Here is a 21795-nt window from a genome sequence, read left to right as displayed (position 1 = left end):
TCTAAACAAAGTCGATGTATACGGTAACATCCACTATGGTGATGTGGTGACCTCCGGGGATTTGTTGGGATCTGTTGGTTTTGCATTCACTCTGTATATAGATCTCAGAACACATTGTGTTATTTGGAAAACAACCAAGACAGTGCTATATTAAGTAATGTGCGGAGTCTTTGTTTTAATTCCACTTCTGATTAATTGTGGAAAATCAATGCCTCAGCAGCACTAAAATGTTCTCTTGTAGAACCATGGCTGTGCTTCTCAGCTGCTAGTATCAGTCTCTGTTCAACACACACACACCCTCCCCCCGTTTCTGGATGTCACAGGGCAGGGATACTGTGGAGCACAACTCCCATCATTCCCAGGCACAATGGCCAAATGATATCTGGGGAGCCTCATTTAAGCACCCCTGAACTGGAGCAAACCCTTTTCTTTTTGCAGCAGAGGTGTGTGTGAATGGTTAAGCCTCTTTACTGCTCTCCTCAGGAGCCTGAGCAGACCTAAGTTCCAATGGATCAATAACCAGAGACAGTTCTCCATTAAGTTGTACTTGTTTTTTCTCCAGTCTACACTTTTCTGCCTTCAGCTTTACTAGTGAGTTGTAAGCAATAAATCATTGTGTCATTAGAGAAAGTCTCGTGTGTGCTGCTGTGCCCAGATATTCTTCAGTATCATCTGAACTGATATCAAGCAGAGAGGACTGATCAAAGAAGTGAGATTTCATGATTGCAAGTGAAACAGTATTCGGAATGGTTGAACATAAGTTTTTGAAGGAGACAGTGTAAGCCAGAAGTGCTCAAATTGGAGTCTCCAGATGCTATCGGACTACAATTCTCATGGCTAGAGGCCATTGTGGCTGGAGGTGATGGGAGTTGTAGTCCAACAACATCTGGGGATCTCAGTTTGTGAATGCCTGTCACAGGATATTTATTTTATTTAACACATTTTTATATTGCCCAAAACGCAAGTTCTCTGGGTGGTTTACAAGACAATAAAAACAACCAATAAAAAGATTAACATATTTCAACAATTAAAATTTAAAATGCTAAAATTATTAAAACACAATTAAAACAATATCTAATCATTAAAAGCCTGGGTGAACAAATGCGTCTTGACTGCCTTTTAAAAAGTTGTAAGAGATGGGGAGGATCTTATTTCAGCAGGAAGTGCGTTCCAAAGCCTCGGGGCAGCAATGGAGAAGGCCCATCCCTGAGTAGCCACCGGACGAGCCGGTGGCAACTACAGATGAACCTCTCCAGATGATCTCAATGGGTGGTGTGGTTCATAGCAAAGAAGATGTTCTCTTAAATATCCAGGGCCTGAGCTGTTTAGGGCTTTATAGGTTATAACCGAAACCTTGTACTCTGCCCAGAAACATATCGGCAGCCAGTGTAGAGCTTTTAAGATAGGAGTGATTTGGTCTCTCCGAGTTGACCCAGAGACCAACCTGGCTGCCGCATTCTGGACTAACTGCAGTTTCTGGACTACGTACAAAGGCAGCCCCACACAGAGTACATTGCAGTAGTCAAGTCCGGAGGTGAGCAGCAGATGTTCTACTGTTCTGAGGTCATTTATCTCAAGAAACGGACATAGCTGGCATATCAGCCAACGCTGATAAAAGGCACCTCTGGCCACTGCCTCAACCTGGGACACCAGGGAGAGGTTTGTGTCCAGAAGCACCCCCAGACTGCATACCTGTTCCTTCAGGGGAAGTGTGACCCCCATCCAGAACAGGCAGATCAAAATCATCTCTCGAGTTCCGACCCCGTACAATAAGTACCTCTGTCTTATCTGGATCCAGCCTCAGCCTGTTACCTCTCATTCTGCCCATCACTGCCTCCAGGCAGGCATTTAGGGTGGTTATGCCTTCTCCTGATGATGCTGACATGGAGAAATAGATTTGGGTGTCATCAGCATACTGATAACACCCAGCACCAAATCTCCTGATGATCTCTCCCAGCGGTTTCATGTAGATGTTAAACAACATCAGAGACAATACAGAGCCCTGAGGGACACCATACCAAAGTTCAGTTTTTGAAGAACAACAGTCCCCGAGGGACAAAAGTTGCAGCTTTTCACCCAGATCCTGCTGATGTGCCATCCACAAAGGCTTGGTTTGCCATAATTAGCAGGTGGAGCTTTTTGCAATGTGGAGATAAACAGTCTCCCCTGTTGTTTGCTGCAGATCAAGTTGTTGTTCAAGGCACAGCAGCCAGGGCCAGAGCACTTTCCAGATTAACCCTTACCACAGTCTCACTACGGATCTGCAAAGTGTGCTTCCGTACTTCCTGTGTTGTGACACCGCAGTCCCTGCACTGATAGCAAGGCGCCATTCACATTTCTGATGCCTTCTTTCGGATGTTATTTTATTTTATTTATTTATTGTTACATTTATACCCCTCCTTTCATTAAGAAAATCCCAAGGCGGATTGACACGTGACCGTCTTATGGTGTTGCATGTGCGGTACAAATAAATCGCTGTATTTCCCCATTGTGTAGTTTTCATAAGACTGCTCCCCCTGTTGGTGGCTTTGCACAGTGGCCTTTGTTTAGGGTTTCAATAATGCGCTCTGCCCAACTCCAAAGCATTTTACCACTGTTGAGTGAGTAATCTGGAAAGTACCCAGTGGTTGGCAGGTTGTGCTGACCTGCCATTTTTGTTTAGGGTCACTGTTTGCTCTGCTTCGCATCGACATTTCTCATTGCAAGCGAGTGCATGCTGATGTGTGATCAGGCCTATTGGGTGCAGACGATGTATCCTGATTCCATTTATCTGAGATCCAGCAAAAAAGTGAATTCAATTTGGGGTGGACATCAAGAGCATCCTTGGGAGGAGCTCAGGTGGCAATTGCTGCACAGCAGCATGGGAAAAATAGTTTGATTGCCATTAATATATTGGATGCATCCTGGGTCATTTGTCTCTTGAATATTTATCGGCACATGAAACCCAGTGCCGTTCCACCTATGCATAACGTTTACTATAATCGTGTGTCGGTGCCGCACACACACGTGGTACATTATGGGATTTCCAGTGGCTGGGATGATACATCCTGGCCCCCGACCCTCTATGCTGCCGGGGAAAGCCAGTGTCTGGGCACGTGATCCGCCCGCCCAACAGAGACCCAAGAGTCGTCTGCAAGGGAGGTAAGTTTCAGCAGCCTTCCTCCCCGTGTGCCCTCAAGTCCTTCTCATTGATTGTGAGAAAGGGCTCACTATCCTGTTCAGACACTCAGGATCAACAATGCAGAATGTTTCACTTGCAATAATGAAATCTCAGTTCTTCAGTCAGTCCTCTTTGTTTGCTATCAGTTCAGGTGATATTGAAGGATATGTGGGCACAGGAGCACACACCAGACTTTCTCTAATCAAGATATAATGCTTTCAAGTCACCACCAGAAAAGCTGAAGGCATAAGAATGGAGACTGGAGAAATAACAAGTACAAATAAACCTGAGAACTGTCTCTGGATTGCAAAGGCCCCTGAGATCATATGGGCGTAACCATTCAAACTTCTGCTGCAAAAGTGAAATTGTTCTCGTTCACAGGTTCCCAAGCTTGGATCCTAACATCTTCAGCCACAAGTCCAACATTTTCGGCCATCCTGTTTGCAGGCCACAGACTCAATGACCCTCCTGCATCTCACCCTACAAGGGCTGCCCCACTGCTTGTGGCGAGATGGAGCATAAAAGGGTAGAAAGCCGAATCTTTGCAACTGGTGGCCAGCTTTTGTGCTTGCCCCATGATCTCAGAATCTCTGATGCTGCTGCCTTGTTGCAGCAAACCGGATGTGGCCCTGAGCAGTGCCGGGGTGGGAGACCATTGGGGGTCCTCCCCCCGCCCCCACTGTCTGCAGGCCACCTGGAGCTCTGCAAAAAGCAGGGGGGAATCTGCTGACAGATGCTTAAATTGGAATCCCAGTCTCAAAATTACGAGGGTTTTTGTTTGTTCTAGAGATGTTGTGCCTTTTGTCCTCATATGAGAATTCTGACAAGATGTAATAGAGTAAGAAAAGGCACGCGCGGGGGGGGGGGCGGGGGTTGAGCCCCCGCCAATAAAAAACCAAAAGCTAACAGTGCAGGAATGTTTACTCAGAAGCAGTTCCAACTGTTTTCCAGGAGGCTGACTCCCAGGTATCTGTGATTCCCAGTCCCAACTATGTCATTTGGACTTTTAAGTTTCATTGCCTCCTTTTGCCATACAGAAGCTAAAGCGATCAGTTTCGTTTCTGTGGTTTTGCAGCATCCTGGCATTGGATGCTGACCAGTCTCTCTGCTTTCATTGGTGGAGGCTGCTGTCAGTTAGTTAGTGGCCCCACCCTCCTCAGCGCACTTATTAATAGCCGACTGGTACTGGGAGGAGAAAGAACTACCTTGGAGTGGTAGAAGGTAAGGAGTTTATGGGATGGAGCATGGATGTTTATGGGATGGAGGTGGAATGCCTGCCTGCCCTCCTTCCTTTCCCAGTCTCCTGTCTCTGAAGGGGTGTGCATGCAAGGGATGGTGGCATGGAGTTACTTTAGATGTGTGTGCTTCCCCATCTTTGGCCAGAGTGGAAGGAGGTCTTCAAGAGGCTCTCCTTCCCTCTTTTCTTGCTACCCTTGAGTTATAGGCAGCAGGCATCTACAAGTCCACTTGCCAGTGGCGAATGCCCTCAGCCCTCTGGCGAGCAGCACCCCCGGCACTTCACCCCTGCTCCTACCCAGAGGTCTCATTTCGAATGCTCTTTTTGAGAAGGCAAGAAGATGGAGGAATCCTCTCGGCGCAGTAGGCGAGGACTCCCCGGTTTCTTTCTTGCCTTCTCCACATCCCAGCCGGCGCAAATGGCAGAAGACCTGCTTCTCTCTGGAGACCTCTGCCTGCGGGCCGGGCGAGGGAAGAGAGGGAGGTTGGCCGTGGGATGAGCCTAAACTGGGGTGTCTCTGGGGTTATAGATTGCAGATGCACGCAGCTCCCGAAAGCTGGGTGGGATGCTTTATGCCGGTCCTCCCCAGCTTAACTCTTTTTTATTTATTTATTTATTTAGTTATAATAAAGATTTTTATTTAAAAAGAGCGGGGGGGGGAGAGACATTATCCACTCTTGAGCTTCCAACAGTTACATATGGCACATTTCATATAACAATCCAAAATTTCACATTTACCCTTTAATAAATCACTAGCGGGCCCGGGCGCAGAGCATCTGCGCCTCTAGCTGGGCACAGCCGTCCCCCGCCGGCTCGGGGACTGGGGGCAGAGCTAGCCGCCGCCGCCGGCTCCCACCGCCTCACCCCCCCCACACACACACACCATGCCGCCGCCTCCTTCCACACACCCCTTTTCCTCCTTGCGGCGGAGGCGCTGCGCCCGCCGGCCCAACCGGCTCCTGTCGCGCGCTCCTCCCTCCCACCCTGGGGGGGGCGGGGCTTGCAACATCCCGCACATCCCCCCCCGCCCATCTTCAAGAATCTCTTTCCATATGTGGAGTGGCCTTCCGCCCCCCCCCCCCCCACCGGCTCACTGCAAGGTGTTCTGGGCTTCCAGAACCCAAGCGAGCAGGCAGGACTGTTTTGCCATTTTCGAGCTCCTCATTCCTCTGCTCCGCTTCCCAGAGGTGGCAGGGTCCTTTGAAACCACTGTGGTGCAGATTGCCAGTGGCGGGGCAGAATAAGGGGTGTGTGGCCAGTCCAGGTCTGGTTAGGTTTTTAGACTGGGTTAGCCTGATCGAGTTCTTGGCACTTGTATGCTGAACTCAGCTCTATTCACCCAAATCGAAGGCGACTCTGGATTTAAGGCGACCCCCTTAAACAGTAGGAGTTAAATACAGGTTGCACCTGCATTTCCTCAAAAGGAACAGGACTCTGAATTTAAGACCATCTCCCAATTTCAAGCACCAGAAAACTTGGTGAAAAACCTAGTCTTGGATTCTGGTAACTTCAGTAGTAGTGGGTGGCGTGGCGTCACAGCAATGCGGCTCTTTCTGGGCTTCCTCAAATTCTGTAGCACTTCAGCGCTGTTGGGGTCCATGCTGCAAGCGCTGCTTTGGCAATGCATGCGCACTGTTGTGCAGCCTCCCTGGCCGTATCCCCTGGGGTGTTTACACTCAGCAGGCTTTAACACGAGTTTACGGGGAGGCTTTACTGAGAACTCAAAGTTGTCCCCCCAAAACCGACACAAATAGTGGATTTTTTTTACCCCAGATATAAATTGGGCTACACTCTATAACGTGCAGTGAAAAACGTGAATTGTGTGTGAACTGCTCCCCAATAACTTGCAGGAACTTCAGGGTAAATAGCAATAGTAGCACTTACATTTATATACCACTCTATAGCTAGAAGCTCTCTAAGTGGCTTACAATGATTTAGCATATTGCCCCCCAACATTCTGGGTACTCATTTTACCGACCTCGGAAGGATGGAAGGCTGAGTCAACCTTGAGCCCCTGGTCAGGATTGAACTTGTAAACCTTCTGGTTACAGGGCAGCAGTTTTACCACTGCACCACCAGGGGCTCAGTAAATCTGGCCAATATGTGAATGCATCCCCTCCATTCCAGAGTAGATGCGAGTTAAAGGGCTGTAAAAGCCCCATGTAAAAAACGACTTGGGGGTTTGCAGTTTGTTTTCTAACTTGTTTTGTTGTTGCATATGCAGTCTTGTGTGCCACAAACGAGAAGGAGACCCAAAAAGGCAGGAAGCCAAGAGTCAACCATGGGTGAGTTCTTCCTATTTCTCCTTTCAGCTATAAATGCAACATGCTTCTTTTCCTCCCCCTTTTCTTGGCCTTTCCCCTTTAGTTTGGATGGGTTGGCGATATCCAATTCCCACTGTTAGAATTCCTGATTGTGAATATGCCCCAGTAGCCAAATTTAGCAATGGGGTCATTGGGCCCTGACTAGTTGCTTGCCCACTGCCCGGAAAATGAAGCACACACTCCTGAAATCAAGTTGGCATTTTGAGGAACATTAGACAGAGATCATAGGGGCTTGTCCTCCTGTGTGCCTGACTCCTGGTCTAGCTGCTTGCTTCTAAGTAAACCTATCACAGGGTAACCCTAGCCAGGATCCTGCCCATCGGAGGGGATCTAGAAAGGATGCTAGGGGACCTCAAAACTAGGGCCCTGTGGCCAGAGTGTCTCCCAAGAAGGGAGATGGTGGCGGCGTTACTGAGAGTTTCAAGGAGTGGATTGGGCCCAAGCACCCAGTTGGTAAGCACAGAAAGCCCAGCTTGTTCCATCACCGTGTGAGAGGGAACCTGCTGTGCCAGATGTTTGGGAGAGACGCCCTGTCTTTGGTGGTGAGATTGTTCTCTTTTACATGTTGCAAGGTTTTGAATGTCTTAACACCACACGTCTTTCCTTAGATCCTGCAACGATCGCTGGAGCAGCAGCTGGATTGGGTAAGTTGCTAGTTCATACCGGCTGCATAGACTATGACTAGAGCACTCTGAGCAGAGGCTAGACTGACAGCCATCCTTTGGCGATGCTCTAGCTCCAGATCTCCTGCATTAAGCAGTGGGATGGACTGGTTGGGCTTCAGGGTCCCCTCCAGTGCTTCCTGCTTGTAGCAAGCATGAATGGTCCCCTTTGCTAATCAGGGTCTGTCCTGGTTTGCATTTGAACTGAAGACTACGTGTGAGCAGTGTAAGATATTCCATAGCTCAGTAGAAGGGCGCCTGCATGCTTGTAGGCAGAAGGATCCAAGTTCCCTCCCGGCAGCATCTCCAGAAAGGACTGGGAGAGACTCCTGTCTTTACCTTGGAGAAGCTGCTGCCAGTCTGGGTAGACAGTACTGAGCTAGATGGACCAAGGGTCTGACTCAGTATATGGCAGTGTCTTAAGTTCCCTATGTTTCTGTGTAATGAGGGCTAGTAACTTGGTGGAGCTGGCTATCCTGCTGCTAACCTTGCCATTCTCGGAACACAGGAGCCGCCGTTGTTGGGGCCCCAGCCGTGCTTGGAGCTCTGGGTTTCACTGCCGCTGGAATTTCCGCTGGATCCATTGGCGCCTGGATGATGTCCGCGGCTGCCACGGCCAATGGAGGAGGAGTCGCTGCCGGGGGCGTCGTTGCCACACTGCAGTCCTTGGGTAGGTCTGCTGTTCTGGGAGCGCAAAGGCTGTGCTGGAATTGGTATCTCTCTTGCCAGGGGCATCACTGGGGTGGCCCATGGGGCATGGACCCCCAACGAATGGCTCTGAGCCCAGGATCTCTCATCGGCCTCCTCCATGGCCCCTCCCAAAAGGGGAGTGCAGCCGTGGAGGTTGTTGTTGTCGTGGGGGGTAATGACTTCTCTAGCAGAGCTTCTCAGGAGATAACTCACTCCCACTACAGCAGCAGCAGCTAGCATAGTTTCAGGGGCAACAACCTGCAAATGACAAGCATGGAGATCCATGTAAGGTTAGACAGATCTACTTTATTCAGAAGTCCATGATGAAAAAGAGCTAGATCTAAGGGCTGGCTTCGTGGTGCTCAGAGGGAGATCTACTGAAGCATGGCACAGAGAGAGAGAGAGTACACTCTCTCAGTTGAGGGGCTCATAGATAAACAGGAAGGAGAAGGAGACGCTAACTGACAGTCTCTACTCCCAAGACCCCAAGTGGTCATTGGGGTTACTGGTGCAAAAGGCCGATGCCATCTGGAGCTGGATCTCCAGCAGAGGTGCCTGCACAGAGCAGGGGAGAGAGCTCCCAGCCTCACCTGGTTTCTCCACTGCTTAGGTGCTACAATATTTTTTTAAAGTGAAGGAAGGTGAAGTGTGCTGTTGAGTTGGTGTCGACTCCTGATGCCCACAGACCCCTTTGTGGTTGTCTTTGGTAGAATACAGGAGGGGTTGACCATTGCCTCCTCCCGTGCAGTATGAGATGATGCCTTCCAGCATCTTCCTATATCGCTGCTGCCCAATATGGTACCAGTGGAGATTCGAACTGGCAACCTTCTGCTTGTTAGTCGAGCATTTCCCTGTTGCGCCACTTAAGGTGACAGATTTTTTTTTAAAGTATCTAAGTGTGTGTGCGATGATTGAGTTGAATGATCGAAAGGGGGCTGTGGGCCCAGGTACCCAGCAATGCCCTTGTCCCTTGCCCTAGTGATGCTTCTCTACCTCCTTGCAGGTGCTGCAGGTCTTTCTGCGTCTGCCCAAGCTGCCTGGACTGCTGGAGGAGCGCTGCTGGGTGCCTTCTTCTAATGAAGATGGGCGCTTTATTGCTAACCGAGATGCAAACCCCCCCCCATTCTGCTTCCCCTAAAGTTGCTTAATGTTGCTTAATAACAAGCTTGCTGAGACCCTGCTGGAGGGGCGATCTGACCACCAGACCATCTGGCAGAACCAACATCAGCCACAAACTCTGCTCTCCAAGACAGAACACGGCACAAAACCAAACAGAGGCAGAAGGAATGGTGTTGTGTAATTAGGTTGGCACTTGGATGCTGAGTGTGTGAGGTGCATGTTGAGTCTAAAACCTTTTCTGCCAAGTAGGACAGAAACCATCCTATAATGATAGAACTGGACCCCATGATAGCCATTCTGGTTGTCCCTATATTGAGGCTTACGTTATGGCAGCAGTTGGTGTCCAGTATAAAGACCACCTAGTGGATGTCTAGCTACGGATATCAGCTGGTTGCGGTTGTGATTTAATAAAACTGTTTTAGTTTTAAACACATTTCAGTGGTGGCCTGTAGGTACTTACCCGCAGCTTCGCTCTGTGACGGCAAGATGCCTGTTGATTATTATTATTATTATTATTATTATTATTATTATTATTATTATTAATTCGATTTCTATACCGCCCTTCCAAAAATGGCTCAGGGCGGTTTACAAAGAGAGATAACAAACAAATAAGATGGCTCCCTGTCCCCAAAGGGCTCACATTCTAAAAAGAAACATAAGACACACACCAGTAACAGTCACTGGAAGTACTGTGCTGGGGGTGGGTAGGGCCAGTTACTCTCCCCCTGCTAAATAAAGAGAATCACCACGGTAAAAGGTGCCTCTTTGCCCAGTTAGCAGGGGATAGTGCTGGTTTAATGCGCAGACCAATGACGCTTCAGTCATTAACGTCATTCAGCTGGTGGGGTGCAGAGATGAGAGTGTGGACTAGGACCAGGAAGACCTGAGTTTAGATCCCCATTCAGCCATGAAACTCGCTGGGTGACTCTGGTAGCCTACCTCACAAGGTTGTTGTGAGGACAAACATATCCATGTACACCACTCTGGGTTCCTCAGAGGAAGAACAGGATATAAATGTAATAAATAAATATAAAGGCAGCACTGGTTGATTATTAAGAGCAGTGATAGCACCCACTCCACACGTGGATAACCAGTTTAAAAAAACCCTTTCTCCACTCCCAAAGGATTTTAATTTCATGCTCTTCTTAAAAGGGAGTATCTAAGCAAATTTATTTTGCTGTTAGTCCTGTAGCTCTGAGCCATAGAGGGAGAAATAAGGGAGGAGAGCTGGTCTTGTGGTAGCAAGCAAGAATTATCCTGCTAAGCAGGTTCCACCCTGGTTTGCATTTGAATGGGAGACTACATGTATGAGCACTGTAAGATACTCCCCCTGAGGGGATGGGGCCACTTTGGGCAGAGCACCTGCAGGCTTGTATGGAGATGGCTCCAAGTTCCCTCCCTGGCATCTCCAAGATAGGGCTGAGAGAGTCCTGGAGAAGCTGCTGCCAGTCTGTGTGGACAATACTGAGCTAGATAGTCTTCCTGTGTCCTTAAGGCAGGATTTGGCACTGGAAGCAGTAGGCCATGCCAATGCCACTACGTGACCCAAGCCACATGCAGCCTCCAGTGGGGGCATGTCGCTTAGCAGGACACAGAGCCTTAGCTAGCCCAATTAGAGCGTGTAAAATGCTCTTTCACAAGGTGATGGTAGTGTGGAATTCACTGCCCTAAGATGAGGAGGTGGCCCATAGCTAGCAGTGGTCCGCAGCTTGGGGTCCGCAGGGTGCCTCTGAATACCAGCTGCAGGGGAGTAACAGCAGGAGAGTGGGCAGGCCTTCATCTTGGGCTTGGGGGCTTCCTGGAGGCATCTGGTGGGCCACTGTGGGAAACAGGATGCTGGACTTGGAGCGGAGAGCTGGTCTTTGTGGCAGCAAGCATGACCTGTCCCCTTAGCAAAGCAGGGTCCACCCTGGTTGCATTTGAATTGGAGACCAGATGTGAGCACTGCAAGATCTTCCCCTCAGGGGATGGAGCCGCTCTGGGAAGAGCATCTCGGTTCCAGGTTCCCTCCCTAGCAGCATCCCAGCCCTAGCAGATAGGGCTGGGAGAGATTCCGGCCTGCAATCTTGGAGAAGTCACTGCCAGTCTATGTAGACAATACTGAGCCAGATGGACCAAGGGTCTGACTCTGTATATGGCAACTTCCTAAGTTTCTAGATAGGCCTTGGGCCTGATCCTGCAGGGCTCTTTTATATTATGTTGTTGGACGACAGCTTCCATCACTCCCAGCCACAATGGGAGCCCATGTTGGGGAGACCCCCTGGCTAGGGCGGATATAAAGGCCTGTCCTCTTCCCTGACTGTGTTAAGTGTGCATCTTCCAACTGCACACCAGGGACTGCAACTATACAGGCAGGAAGATCCACTTCCTCCAACCTGATTTTGAGCTTCCCAGAAGCATTTGCTCCACTACTGTTGGAAATGGGATCCTGGACTAAAGGGGAACGTTTGGCTGGATCCTGGAGGATGCCTTCAGCGGCCAAAAGCCAGGACATCCCTGCATTGCGCCTTCCTGCTACCTGGCTTACCTTCCCAAAGATAACATAGTCCAGGGCTGCACAACTTTGGCCCTCCTGCAGTCAGGGCTGTCCTTAGTGGGGTGCAGGGCTGGGGGGAATCGGCATGTGCGGGGCCCCCTTAACATTTCCAATAAATAAATCTATATGTAAAACCAAGAAACAAACTCACAGTTTAACACAGCAGAGATGCACCTAGGAACATTTACCAAACTCCCTCTGATACACTCCTTTCCTTCCCACTCCACCCCACCCACCTTCCCCTACCTATGCGCGCGCACACACACACACACACACACACCCTCTGATGCACCTTTCCTCCCCACCCCACACACCTCCCTCTACAGTCTACAAACACACACCTATAGTACACACACACACACACTATGGCTTGTCCCCTCTCCAGTTGGCTTCTCTGCATTGTGCTTCCCTATCCCAGGCAGGTGGGAGAGGCGGGCGTGTAGAAGCCCTGGGAATTCACTTGGAGTGTTCTCGTTGCCGGATGGCCCGCACCCCAGACCCCTTTAAGGAGACCGACCAACGGGGGTCTGTCTATGGGCCCATGAGGGGCCGCTTGCAGGAGGGACAGCTTCTCCGCTCTGGCCAGAACCCTTCCCTCGCCCACCGCCTGCTAGGGCACCCAGCCTTGTGCAGAGGCAACTTTTGTAAGGTGCTTTTCTCAGCCCACTGAGTGTCCACCCTTCTGCGACTGGAGGCCGACTGGTGAGGGGTTGGCAGATCCCAGCTCAGGGGAGATGCCCCATGGGGGGAGAGTGAATGCTGGGATCGGGAGTGGATTGGGCAAGTGGGACAAGAGTCCCACCTTCAGCTCTTGGGGGCTCTTGCCTGTTGTGACACACACCCCCCACCCCCCGCACCTTTGAGGTGCAGTGAAGGAGGCGATCCTTGCTTGCTAGGCAGGCTGAGTCTCCAATGGTCCGTCCTCTGCAACGCAAGACCTCCCCTCCCCCCAGCCAGCACGCTGCCAGGAGCCCAGGCAGGCGTATGGCGCGAGGCTGCTGAGTGAGTGGAGAGGCAGGCTGCTCACCACTTGCTCGGCCGCTGCTGGTGTGCTGTGTCGCCGCCGCTCCCCGCCCCAAGCACGCATGGCGGCTGGTAGCTGTACCACTTGGAGTCAAGGCCGGCACATGGGGCGAGGCTACTGTGCCGAGAGTGAGCAGGTGCTTGGCTCTGCAGCCAGGGGTGGAGCCACCATTGGGCCAATGGGTTCAAAGAACCCGGGCCGTGCCCAATCAGGGTCTGTGCCTCGCGGCCCTGAGATACCCCCTGTGTCTGACGTTAAAGGAGTTAAAAGGCTGGCGTTAGTTTAGCTCCCAAAGGGGCCACGTGGCCTCTTTGGGAGTTGGACTCTAACTCCCGAATGGAGCCTCAAGGCTCCGTTCAGGAGCCAGACCACGCCCCCCACGTCTGACGTCAGACGTGGGGGGCAGGGTCAACGGGGCTGCGGCCGCACACAGGCCACTGGCGGTCAGGCTCTGCACCTGGCTGCAGCCAGCGCAGGCCTGGGGCGATTGCACCGGTCGCCCCACCCTAAGGACAGGTCTGCCTGCAGATGTAGGACGACAACTCCCAGCATCCCTGATTATTGGCTGCTGGGGATGATGGGAGTTGTAGTCCGATGACAACCGGATGGCCAGAGCTGTGCAGCCCCCCTGATATCTTCCTAGATGCAACCTGGAAGTGACATGGCAGTGCAAATATAAAATTTCCCATCTAGCAGCCTACTCAACTGACTGTTTACTTGGAAACAAGCCCAGCTGTGTTCTATGAGGCTGACTCCCAGGTAACCATGACTCCAGTCTCTCTCTTTTAGGCTTTTGGTTTCTTTTCCTCCTCTCGCCATATAGAAGGCTAGTAGATGAGGCCCGTTGTTGACTGGGCAAAGTTATTTTGGACAGAATGTACTTCTAGGAAAGTTCAAGAAAGTAAATATCTGTAATAGCATTTTTTATTAATGCACTTGCAAAAGGGAAGTAAAAGAACAATTCAAAATTTGTAGGGTTTCAGCTTCAAATCATTTTATTATGTGATAACCATATATGGTAAATTTGAATCTGAGAAAGATCTGCTTTTCTTGGGCATTATGTTTCCTTGAAATTATTCATCTGATTATTGAGTGTTAAAAATAGGTTGAGAACAATCACAGTTAAAATATGATGAATTCAGAATTTCTGCTAAATAATACAAAATGATGATGATGATGATGATGATGATGATGATATAATAAATAAAATTAAACGTGTCCCCAAGCATATTCTAGTGTAAAAGGTGTATTGAGACAATTTAAGTGGCAGGATTGTTCATGCAAAATTTGGTATCTATAGGCCAATCTAACTATCCTACTTCGGACACTTTATGCGAAGACCCAGCTCCCCTGAGAAGTCCATAATGCTGGGAAATGTTGAAGGAAAGAGAAGACAACCAGCAGCAAGGTGGATGGCCTTGATCACGACAGCAATGAATGCACCACTGAGAGACTTTAAAGGCCAAGTTGAAAACAGATCGTCCTGGAGAGAATCTATCTATGTGGTCGCTAAGAGTCGACACCAACTTGATGGCGCTTAATCAATCAGTCAATCAATCAATAGGTCAATCTGCAAGAATAGCCACACAGAGTAGACTTGTTCTTAGGACTTAGCTAACCATAGCAAAAAGGTTCCCAGCCTTGGGTCCCCAGATGTTGATGGACTCCAGCTCCCATCATCCCCTGTCTTGTGGCCAAAGGATGATGGGAAGTGTAGTCCAACAGCCTCCAGACCCAAGCTTGGAAGGGAGCCACTGATTCTCATATTGGTCACTTGTTCCCTTCATGTGTGGAGAGGGGAGAAGGCCCGTGCCCAACACCTATGTTTCAGTTAAGTACATGGGCGTTGGGCACACTCATTTCTCTCCATGCGTTCATTTAGTGGTGGTGAGGAGAATGAATGCAGAATCTCTCTGCTGGTTGTTTTCTATCCAACAATATTGGGTGGTGGGGGTGGAGTAAGAAAGGGAAGGAAGGGAACGGGCAAAATGAAAAAGGAGAAGGGGGGGGATGAATAAAGCTTCCTTACACAAGCATAAGATTGCTTTGTGTTTAAGAGGGAAACAGCTATAAAACAGCTGCTTCAAAGTGCCTTGAAGGACCATGTTAAATCCTTCCTCATTGTACTCTTCTCACTCAAACCAGGGAAGGGTTCTTTCAAGACGAGCAAGTTTTGTGAGTCATATCATAGCTCAATAAACTTCTCAAAAGAGTCGATCGTTATCAGAAAAATACCTGCAAGTTACTTTCTCTGTTTGGAGCTATATAACCTCAAAGTCCTTTTGCCTAAAAGTTCTCTGCAATATTTCCTGCAGTTTTCTCAGCAGGATATTTTCAAGGGTACAGACATTAAACTGATATATCTGCAACCAGCCAGTTGGAGAGTTTGAGGTGAAAGTTCTATAATGTTTGCCTGATTCAGGACCAAGAGGTCAAAACGACTGGAGGAGGCCGACAACGTACGTAAATAATTAGTGAGCCCCCTGAGGTCCCACATTACTTATTACTGGCCGCATTCAGATGTAACGGCTAACTGCAGTTAATTGTGGACGAGGTTGTAACTCCGTTACACCTGAACATGCAAAACCGCGGTTACGGGACAAAAGTTACCTCTGGTTTGCCTTGCCAAACTCCAGTCTAAACCTTCGGTTATCTCTAAGGTTCAACACTGAAAACTGAGGTTTTGCCGCCAAAGCATTACGTCTGACTGCTGGTGCTGCTATAACTGCAGTTTCGTGCTGATTTTCAAACCGCAATCATAGAGGCGGTGGCACAGACCCACCCAAGGATGTCGCTGCTCTCTGCACGCCACAGCTTTAGCCGGTTGGCTCTCAGAGAACAAGCCCCACCCACAACATCCTCCCCTCTCTTTCCTGTTCTGCCTGGCAACAGTGATGCAGGCGGGAACCTTTAAAGAGACACAGCCCTCATTCCATTCCTGGCTGCAAGCCGCAGACAAGCTGGAGGATGTTTCCTTGGGGCATGCCTTGGGGGGGGGGGTATTGGGATGGGGGTGGTGCATGGTGGGGAGGCACTGGCGAATGTGGGTGTACATCTTTCGCCACCCGACCCAAGCGGGCAGCACTGTGCTCAGAAACATGGGTGGGTTGGGGTAGGGTGGGCAGCTCACACCATAGCACAGTGCTGCAGTTCCTCACCCCGGAAGATCCCCCTCTAACAGGTGGCGACACCACACAGAATCTGCCTGCCCCGTTTTGTGCCCAAGACACTTACCCACCCCCTCACAGAGCAAGCTGTGCAGTTTCCTTGCCCACAACTAGCAAGCAGGGCCTGGCATGGGAAAGGAGCTACCTGATGAGCAGGTGGGCGCAGGGCAGATATTAGGCACCCACACCAAGGACTCTCTTCTCAAGAGCAAGACCGGGAGAAGATATGTGTTGCCCCTGCTGTGCTGCCCCCGCGTTATCTTCGAACTGGTTCCATGCCCAGGAAAATGCAACCTTGCAAAAGGTTGGGACCTGCCTGGGAACATCTCCCCCCAGAATATCTGCGAGGCACCACCTTGCGTGGTGCAGAGGGGCTCGCTGCCCTTTAAACTGCTGAAGGGAGCACGGGGCAACTGCCCACACTTGCGGCTGCAGGCTGTGTTGGAGAGAGCAAGCACCTGCCCCCCCATGGCCAGCTCATGGGAGACCTGGGGAGTTGTGAAGGAAGGGACATGGGAAACCCCTTGCATGTGGCACTTAGCTGTGGGTGTGTTGCTGTGAACAGAACCAGCTTACCCCTTTCAGAGCAGCCGTGGAGGGGAGGAAGGCAAGTGGCACCAATTGTGGTCACTAAGCCTGGGGGTGCTCCCATGCCATGCCCTGCCCTGAGGTGAAGCATGGGAAGCAATGGTAACCCACCCGCCTCTGAGGATGTGTGCCCCTCTGCTGCCAAGTCCCAGCCCCGCAAGCCACTTTTCTGCTTCAGGCTTATTTAGACAACAGAGCTGGGAGTATGGTGAGGAAGGGGTTAAGGTGTCCTTGGAGCTAGCCGAGCATGGAGGACACGCCCACTGGCGATCGTGGCCAATTGCAGCTGAGCTGCTGATGCATTGACGCTTTGCCTACAGTCTGGTCATGGAGCTGGTTGGGATAGCTCTTAAGGGCTCTCCTGAAGGCCAATAATGAGCTCAGATTGCGGATTTGGGCCGGGAGCGCATTCCACAGCCCAGGAGCCGCCACAGAGAAGGCCCCGCCTCTGAGTCGCCACCAGTTGTGTTGGTGGCAACCGAAGATGGACCTCCTCAGATGACCTTAATGTGTGGTGGGGATCATACCGAAGAAGGTGCTCTCTAAGATAGTCTACTGATGTCAGCATAATGATGGCACCACAGCCCACACCCACGGATTACCTCCCCATGAGTGTAGAAGTTAAACAGCATAAGGGACAAAATAGATCCCTCTGGTACCCCATCAGCCAAAGTCCAAGGGGTGGAGCAGGCGTCCCTCAGCACCACATTTTGAGTACAACTTAGTAAAAGAGTGGAGCCACCATGTAACCGTGCCCCCAGGTCCCAACCCAGAGATACAATTACTGTAAGAAGGATACCATGGTTGATGGTGTCGAAAGCCACTGAAAGATCCAGGAGAATCAACAGAGTCACACTCCCTCTGTCTATCTCTTGGCGAAGGTCATTCATCAACGCAGTTTCCATTGCGTATCTCGGCCGGAAGCCAGGCTGGAAAGGATCTAAATAATCAGATTCATCCAGGGTTGCCTGGAGCTGAGACGCCTCCACACTCTCCAATACCTTGCCAAGGAAGGGGAGGTTAGAAACTGGCCGAAACTTATTTAAATCTATCCTCCAGCTAAGCCTGTGCCTGGACTTACTTCCCAACTTCAGCCTCCATGGCTGTTTAGCTGCATTGCTTCAGTCACCATCCTATTGTGTTGGGAACTTTAGCCAGATTCCTGAGGTAATTGGACCATGGAAATGACTATGACAGTGGTTATCACAAGAATTAGGAGGCTGAGTAGCAGCTTATCAGTTACCCAATATGAAGTTTGAGAAATATGGAGAAGTAATATTCCCTTTGTATTTAGTTGAATATATTTCCATCTCTATCTCTGTCTATTTCTATCTATATGAGAGAAAGTGAGAGAGAGAGAGAGAGAGAGAGAGAGAGAGAGAGAGAGAGAGAGAGAGAGAGTCTTATGAAAAATAACGTCCCCTCCAAATCCACTGAAGTTTTCTCTTGTTGGCTGTGAAGGTAATAAGACGTTACAACTCATCTAAACAACTCTGACGGCATGGAAAAAACCTGGAATGTTCCGGAAGGAGTTAATACCTGGCTTGCTTTCCTGCTCATTCATCACAAGCCAAAACACATGAGACAATACAGCTGTGTTTCTCTCGACCAAAACGAAAAATAAAATGTCACTTTCACAAACAATCGCTCTGAAGAGAAGCTTACAAGACTGATGAAGCCTCCTCAGATGGATGGTCTTTTAATCCTAAAGCTGAGGTGATAAATCCTCCCAATGGAAGGGGCTATATACATGGTGTCAGTTGAGGCGTCCAATGCTTCAGACAGCAGAGAGTCTTGGCCGGCAAGCCGAGGAAAGGCCATGACAGCCGCTCTGAGGGGAATGAGGACGTGTGTCCCTTCCCACTGGGATGAGGTAGGCCTGTCACGACCTCCTTCTCCCACACCAGCACACTGGAAGAACACCCATAATAAATCCTAGTTTTGCTTCAAAGATGTTGCAAAAAAGTTTTAACACATTTCCCCCCCATGTTTGCCACGCAGTCATATCTGTCTCTGGATTTAGGCTTCTAGATTCTTCCTGGAAAGAATTGCTTCTCTTTTTTTTGGAAAAGAATGAATAGGCTTGGAATCCTATGCACAGTTTCAGAGGAGTAAACCATCACTAAACTCAGTGGGACTTTCTTCTGAGTAAATCTCCTGTAAGGAAAAGCTGTGAAATCTTCCAGCACGAAGTATCATCAATGTGGCTTACTGCCGGCTAAGGATGCATTTGATTTTGCCCATAGTAGTTAATCATTACAGAAATTTGTATATGAGTAAAAACACTAATTGCAAAGGCAGGAACATTTTCTTTGTGTTTAAATGATGTGTGTCTGCATTGTAAGAGGCATCATCTAAGATTGATGCCTCTTACAATAGTAAAGGAAGGTGTGCCGCTGAGTCGGTGTCGACTCCTGGCGACTACAGAGCCTTGTGGTTGTCTTTGGTAGAGTACAGGAGGGGCTGACCATTGCCTCCTCCCGCACAATGTGAGATGATGCCTTTCAGCATCTTCCTATATCACTGCTGCCCAGTATAGGTGTTTACCAGTGGGGATTCCAACCGGCAACCTCTGGATTGCTAATCAAGTCATTTTCCCACTGCACCATTAGATGGCTGCCTCTTACAATAGAAGAGGCATAACCTATTGTTAAGAGGCATCATCTAAGAAGAGGAGAAAAAGGAGAGATGTCTCTTTAAAGGGGTGCTGTTGCCATCTTGTGTTTGTAGAAATACTTGTATGTTTTTCTTTCTTTTTTACTTTCTTTTTGGACAAAAGCCATTGTGGTGGGGGATGATGGGATTTGTAGTTCAACAACATCTGGAAACTGCAGCTTGGGAGCCCCAGATGTAATGGCCTATGACCAAACACTGAATGGTTGCTACTCCCCACCCCCCCGGCTTTTAATTAATTCTGGGCCTTTAATGGCTGCACTAGGTAGAAGCTCAACAGGTGATGTTCTCCAATTTCACCTGGAGGTTTTTCACACATGGCTCTATGCTTCGCAGCAGCTTTGAGACATTTTAATTTTAGGGATTAGCTGGACCATTCACATAGCCATCAGCACCTCCATCAATAGCAATAGCAATAGCAATAGCACTTACATTTATATACTGCTCTATAGCCGGAGCTCTCTAAGCGGTTTACAATGATTTAGCATATTGCCCCCAAACATTCTGGGTACTCATTTTACCGACCTAGGAAGGATGGAAGGCTGAGTCAACCTTGAGCCCCTGGTCAGGATTGAACTTGTAACCTTCTGGTTACAGGGCGGCAGTTTTACCACTGCACCACCAGGGGCTCTTTTTCAACACCTTCTGAGAAAGCAGAAGCCCCAGAGGTTTTTTTAAAAGCTGCTGGAAATAGTGGATTTTTTTACCCTGAACCTAACTCGGGCCAAGTCAGAATTCGCAGCCTCCCTTCAGAGAAAAACAAAGCCCTGTCTGGCCTGGTCGCTGATAGCCCACAGGGAGGTCGGGTTAAATCCAGCGAATCCACACTCCAATGAGGAGTGGATTGGGGCGGTGGGGGGGAGGGGGGAACCCTGTCTGTAAAACTTCCTGGAGCATTTTGTAGGCTTTTACTGCAAGGCTTTACAGTGAGTTCAAATTTGCTCCCAAAACCCGATGCAAAAAGTGGATTTTTTTTAAAACAGGCAAAGTGTGCCATCAAGTCGATTTTGACTCCTGGCGCCCACAGAGCCCTGTGGTTTTCTTTGGTAGAATACAGGAGGGGTTTACCATTGCCATCTCCTGTGCAGTCTGAGATGATGCCTTTCAGCATCTTCCTATATTGCTGCTGCCTGATATAGGTACCAGCGGGGATTCGAACCGGCAACCTTCTGCTTGTTAGTCAAGCATTTCCCCACTGCACCACTTAAGGTTTACCCTGGACATAAATCAAGCAACGATTTCTAGGGGAAGAGATGAGCTTTTTCTGAGCACTTGCTGAGAACGCTTCTCAGTGCTCGCTGATTCCAAATCAAGCCAAGTGCAGCTCACACACTCCACCAGTCCTGTTCCACTTTCTGCTGGCTTCTTAATTTTTTTAAAAAAGCATATCCTACTTATCTTCATTAACTTGCAGAGATACTCTGGAGAGGATATCTGGCTCGATCTTTAGCAGCTGCTTATTGGCAGCAAAACATCGCTTCTTTTCATGGCAGATCACTCTCTTTTGGAAAATGTGTGGAAGATAAAAACACTTTAAACATCTTTCAAACAGTCAAATACTCCTACAACAAATGCACTTAGGGGAGAATTAGGCTGTAGTGACAAACCTGCCCTGGTGGATGCACATTCATTTGCATATCTGCAAAGTGCATATGGTTGCACGCACGCATGGTCAGGGACCGTCATTTTGGCAGGGTCCCTGACCACCTGTACAAGCCAATTCACCTACTGTTTGCATGGATATGTGGAAGCTGCAGCAGGCTGGCAAACAACTGTGCATACAGCAGTGCTCACTCGGGTTTCACCTTGTAATTTGCTTCTATTCTCAGTCCCAGGGCATGGCAAAGAATAGGATGCCCTTGAGCACGTGCAGAGTGCCCTTCCTTCAGCACTGGGCAATTCAACCCCTATATATCTGGGTATGGGAGAAAGGGTACCTGTATGCGAAGGCTAACTCACAGGTAGGTTTGTGCCCCAGAAGTTAAGAAGCAAATTGTGTTAATTTGATTTGATTTTGAAGGCAAGTGAAGGTCTGTGACCTGTATTGATTTACATTCACTTCCCACTCATCATTCCTTAAGCACTGCACATAGATTTCTTTCCCCTCTAAATGTTCCTGTTTGAGCCAGTCCCAGCCTTACTCTGGCCTGCAGGTCGTCCAATCGATGGCTGTCATCGCCGTTTTTCTTTTCCTGGCAGGGTTCCCATACCTGTAAGCACTGCATGGCAAGCATAACTTGAGTAGGAGCATCTGCAGTCAGGGGGCTTTTACCTCGCTTTCTCCCCTGGAATGGAGCAGGGTGTACGTTCACATATCACCCCTCCTAGGGTTGTGAGGATGAGCCCTACGATTCACATGTGTGTGGATTAGCATCGTTTTCAAAAAGCATACCCCAAATCAGAGGCGGAGCCACCACTGAGCAGACGGGTTCAAAGAACCCGGGCTGCCGCCTCTCAGGGGCCACGCCTCACTCCCCAGACACACCTGCTGCATCTGACATCAGATTGGGGTGCGTGGTTTAGCTCCCAAATGGGTCCGCGTGGCCTTTTAAAGACAGGGAGAGCTGCTCCTGAACATGCTGCAAATGCAGCGCTGGCCGATCTAACTCCCAAAC

The 21795-nt window shown here is 49.4% G+C and overlaps 1 protein-coding gene across 1 annotated transcript; it reads left to right on the top strand.

Annotated features, from left to right (window-relative positions):
- Positions 1 to 4232: 4232 nt before the first annotated feature.
- LOC128351300 (interferon alpha-inducible protein 27-like protein 2A) lies at positions 4233 to 9625 on the top strand. Its single transcript, XM_053310706.1, has 5 exons — positions 4233 to 4381; positions 6622 to 6682; positions 7330 to 7365; positions 7892 to 8053; positions 9077 to 9625. Exons 2-5 carry the CDS (start codon positions 6679 to 6681, stop codon positions 9148 to 9150), a joined length of 276 nt encoding a protein of 91 aa, XP_053166681.1. The 5' UTR covers positions 4233 to 4381; positions 6622 to 6678; the 3' UTR covers positions 9151 to 9625.
- The last annotated feature ends 12170 nt before the right edge of the window (positions 9626 to 21795 follow it).

Source organism: Hemicordylus capensis, chromosome 3 (genome assembly GCF_027244095.1).
Source record: "Hemicordylus capensis ecotype Gifberg chromosome 3, rHemCap1.1.pri, whole genome shotgun sequence".
NCBI classification, from domain to species: domain Eukaryota; kingdom Metazoa; phylum Chordata; class Lepidosauria; order Squamata; family Cordylidae; genus Hemicordylus; species Hemicordylus capensis.
The sequence above is the reverse complement of the archived record's forward strand: the minus strand, read 5'-3'. Positions and strand labels throughout refer to the sequence as shown.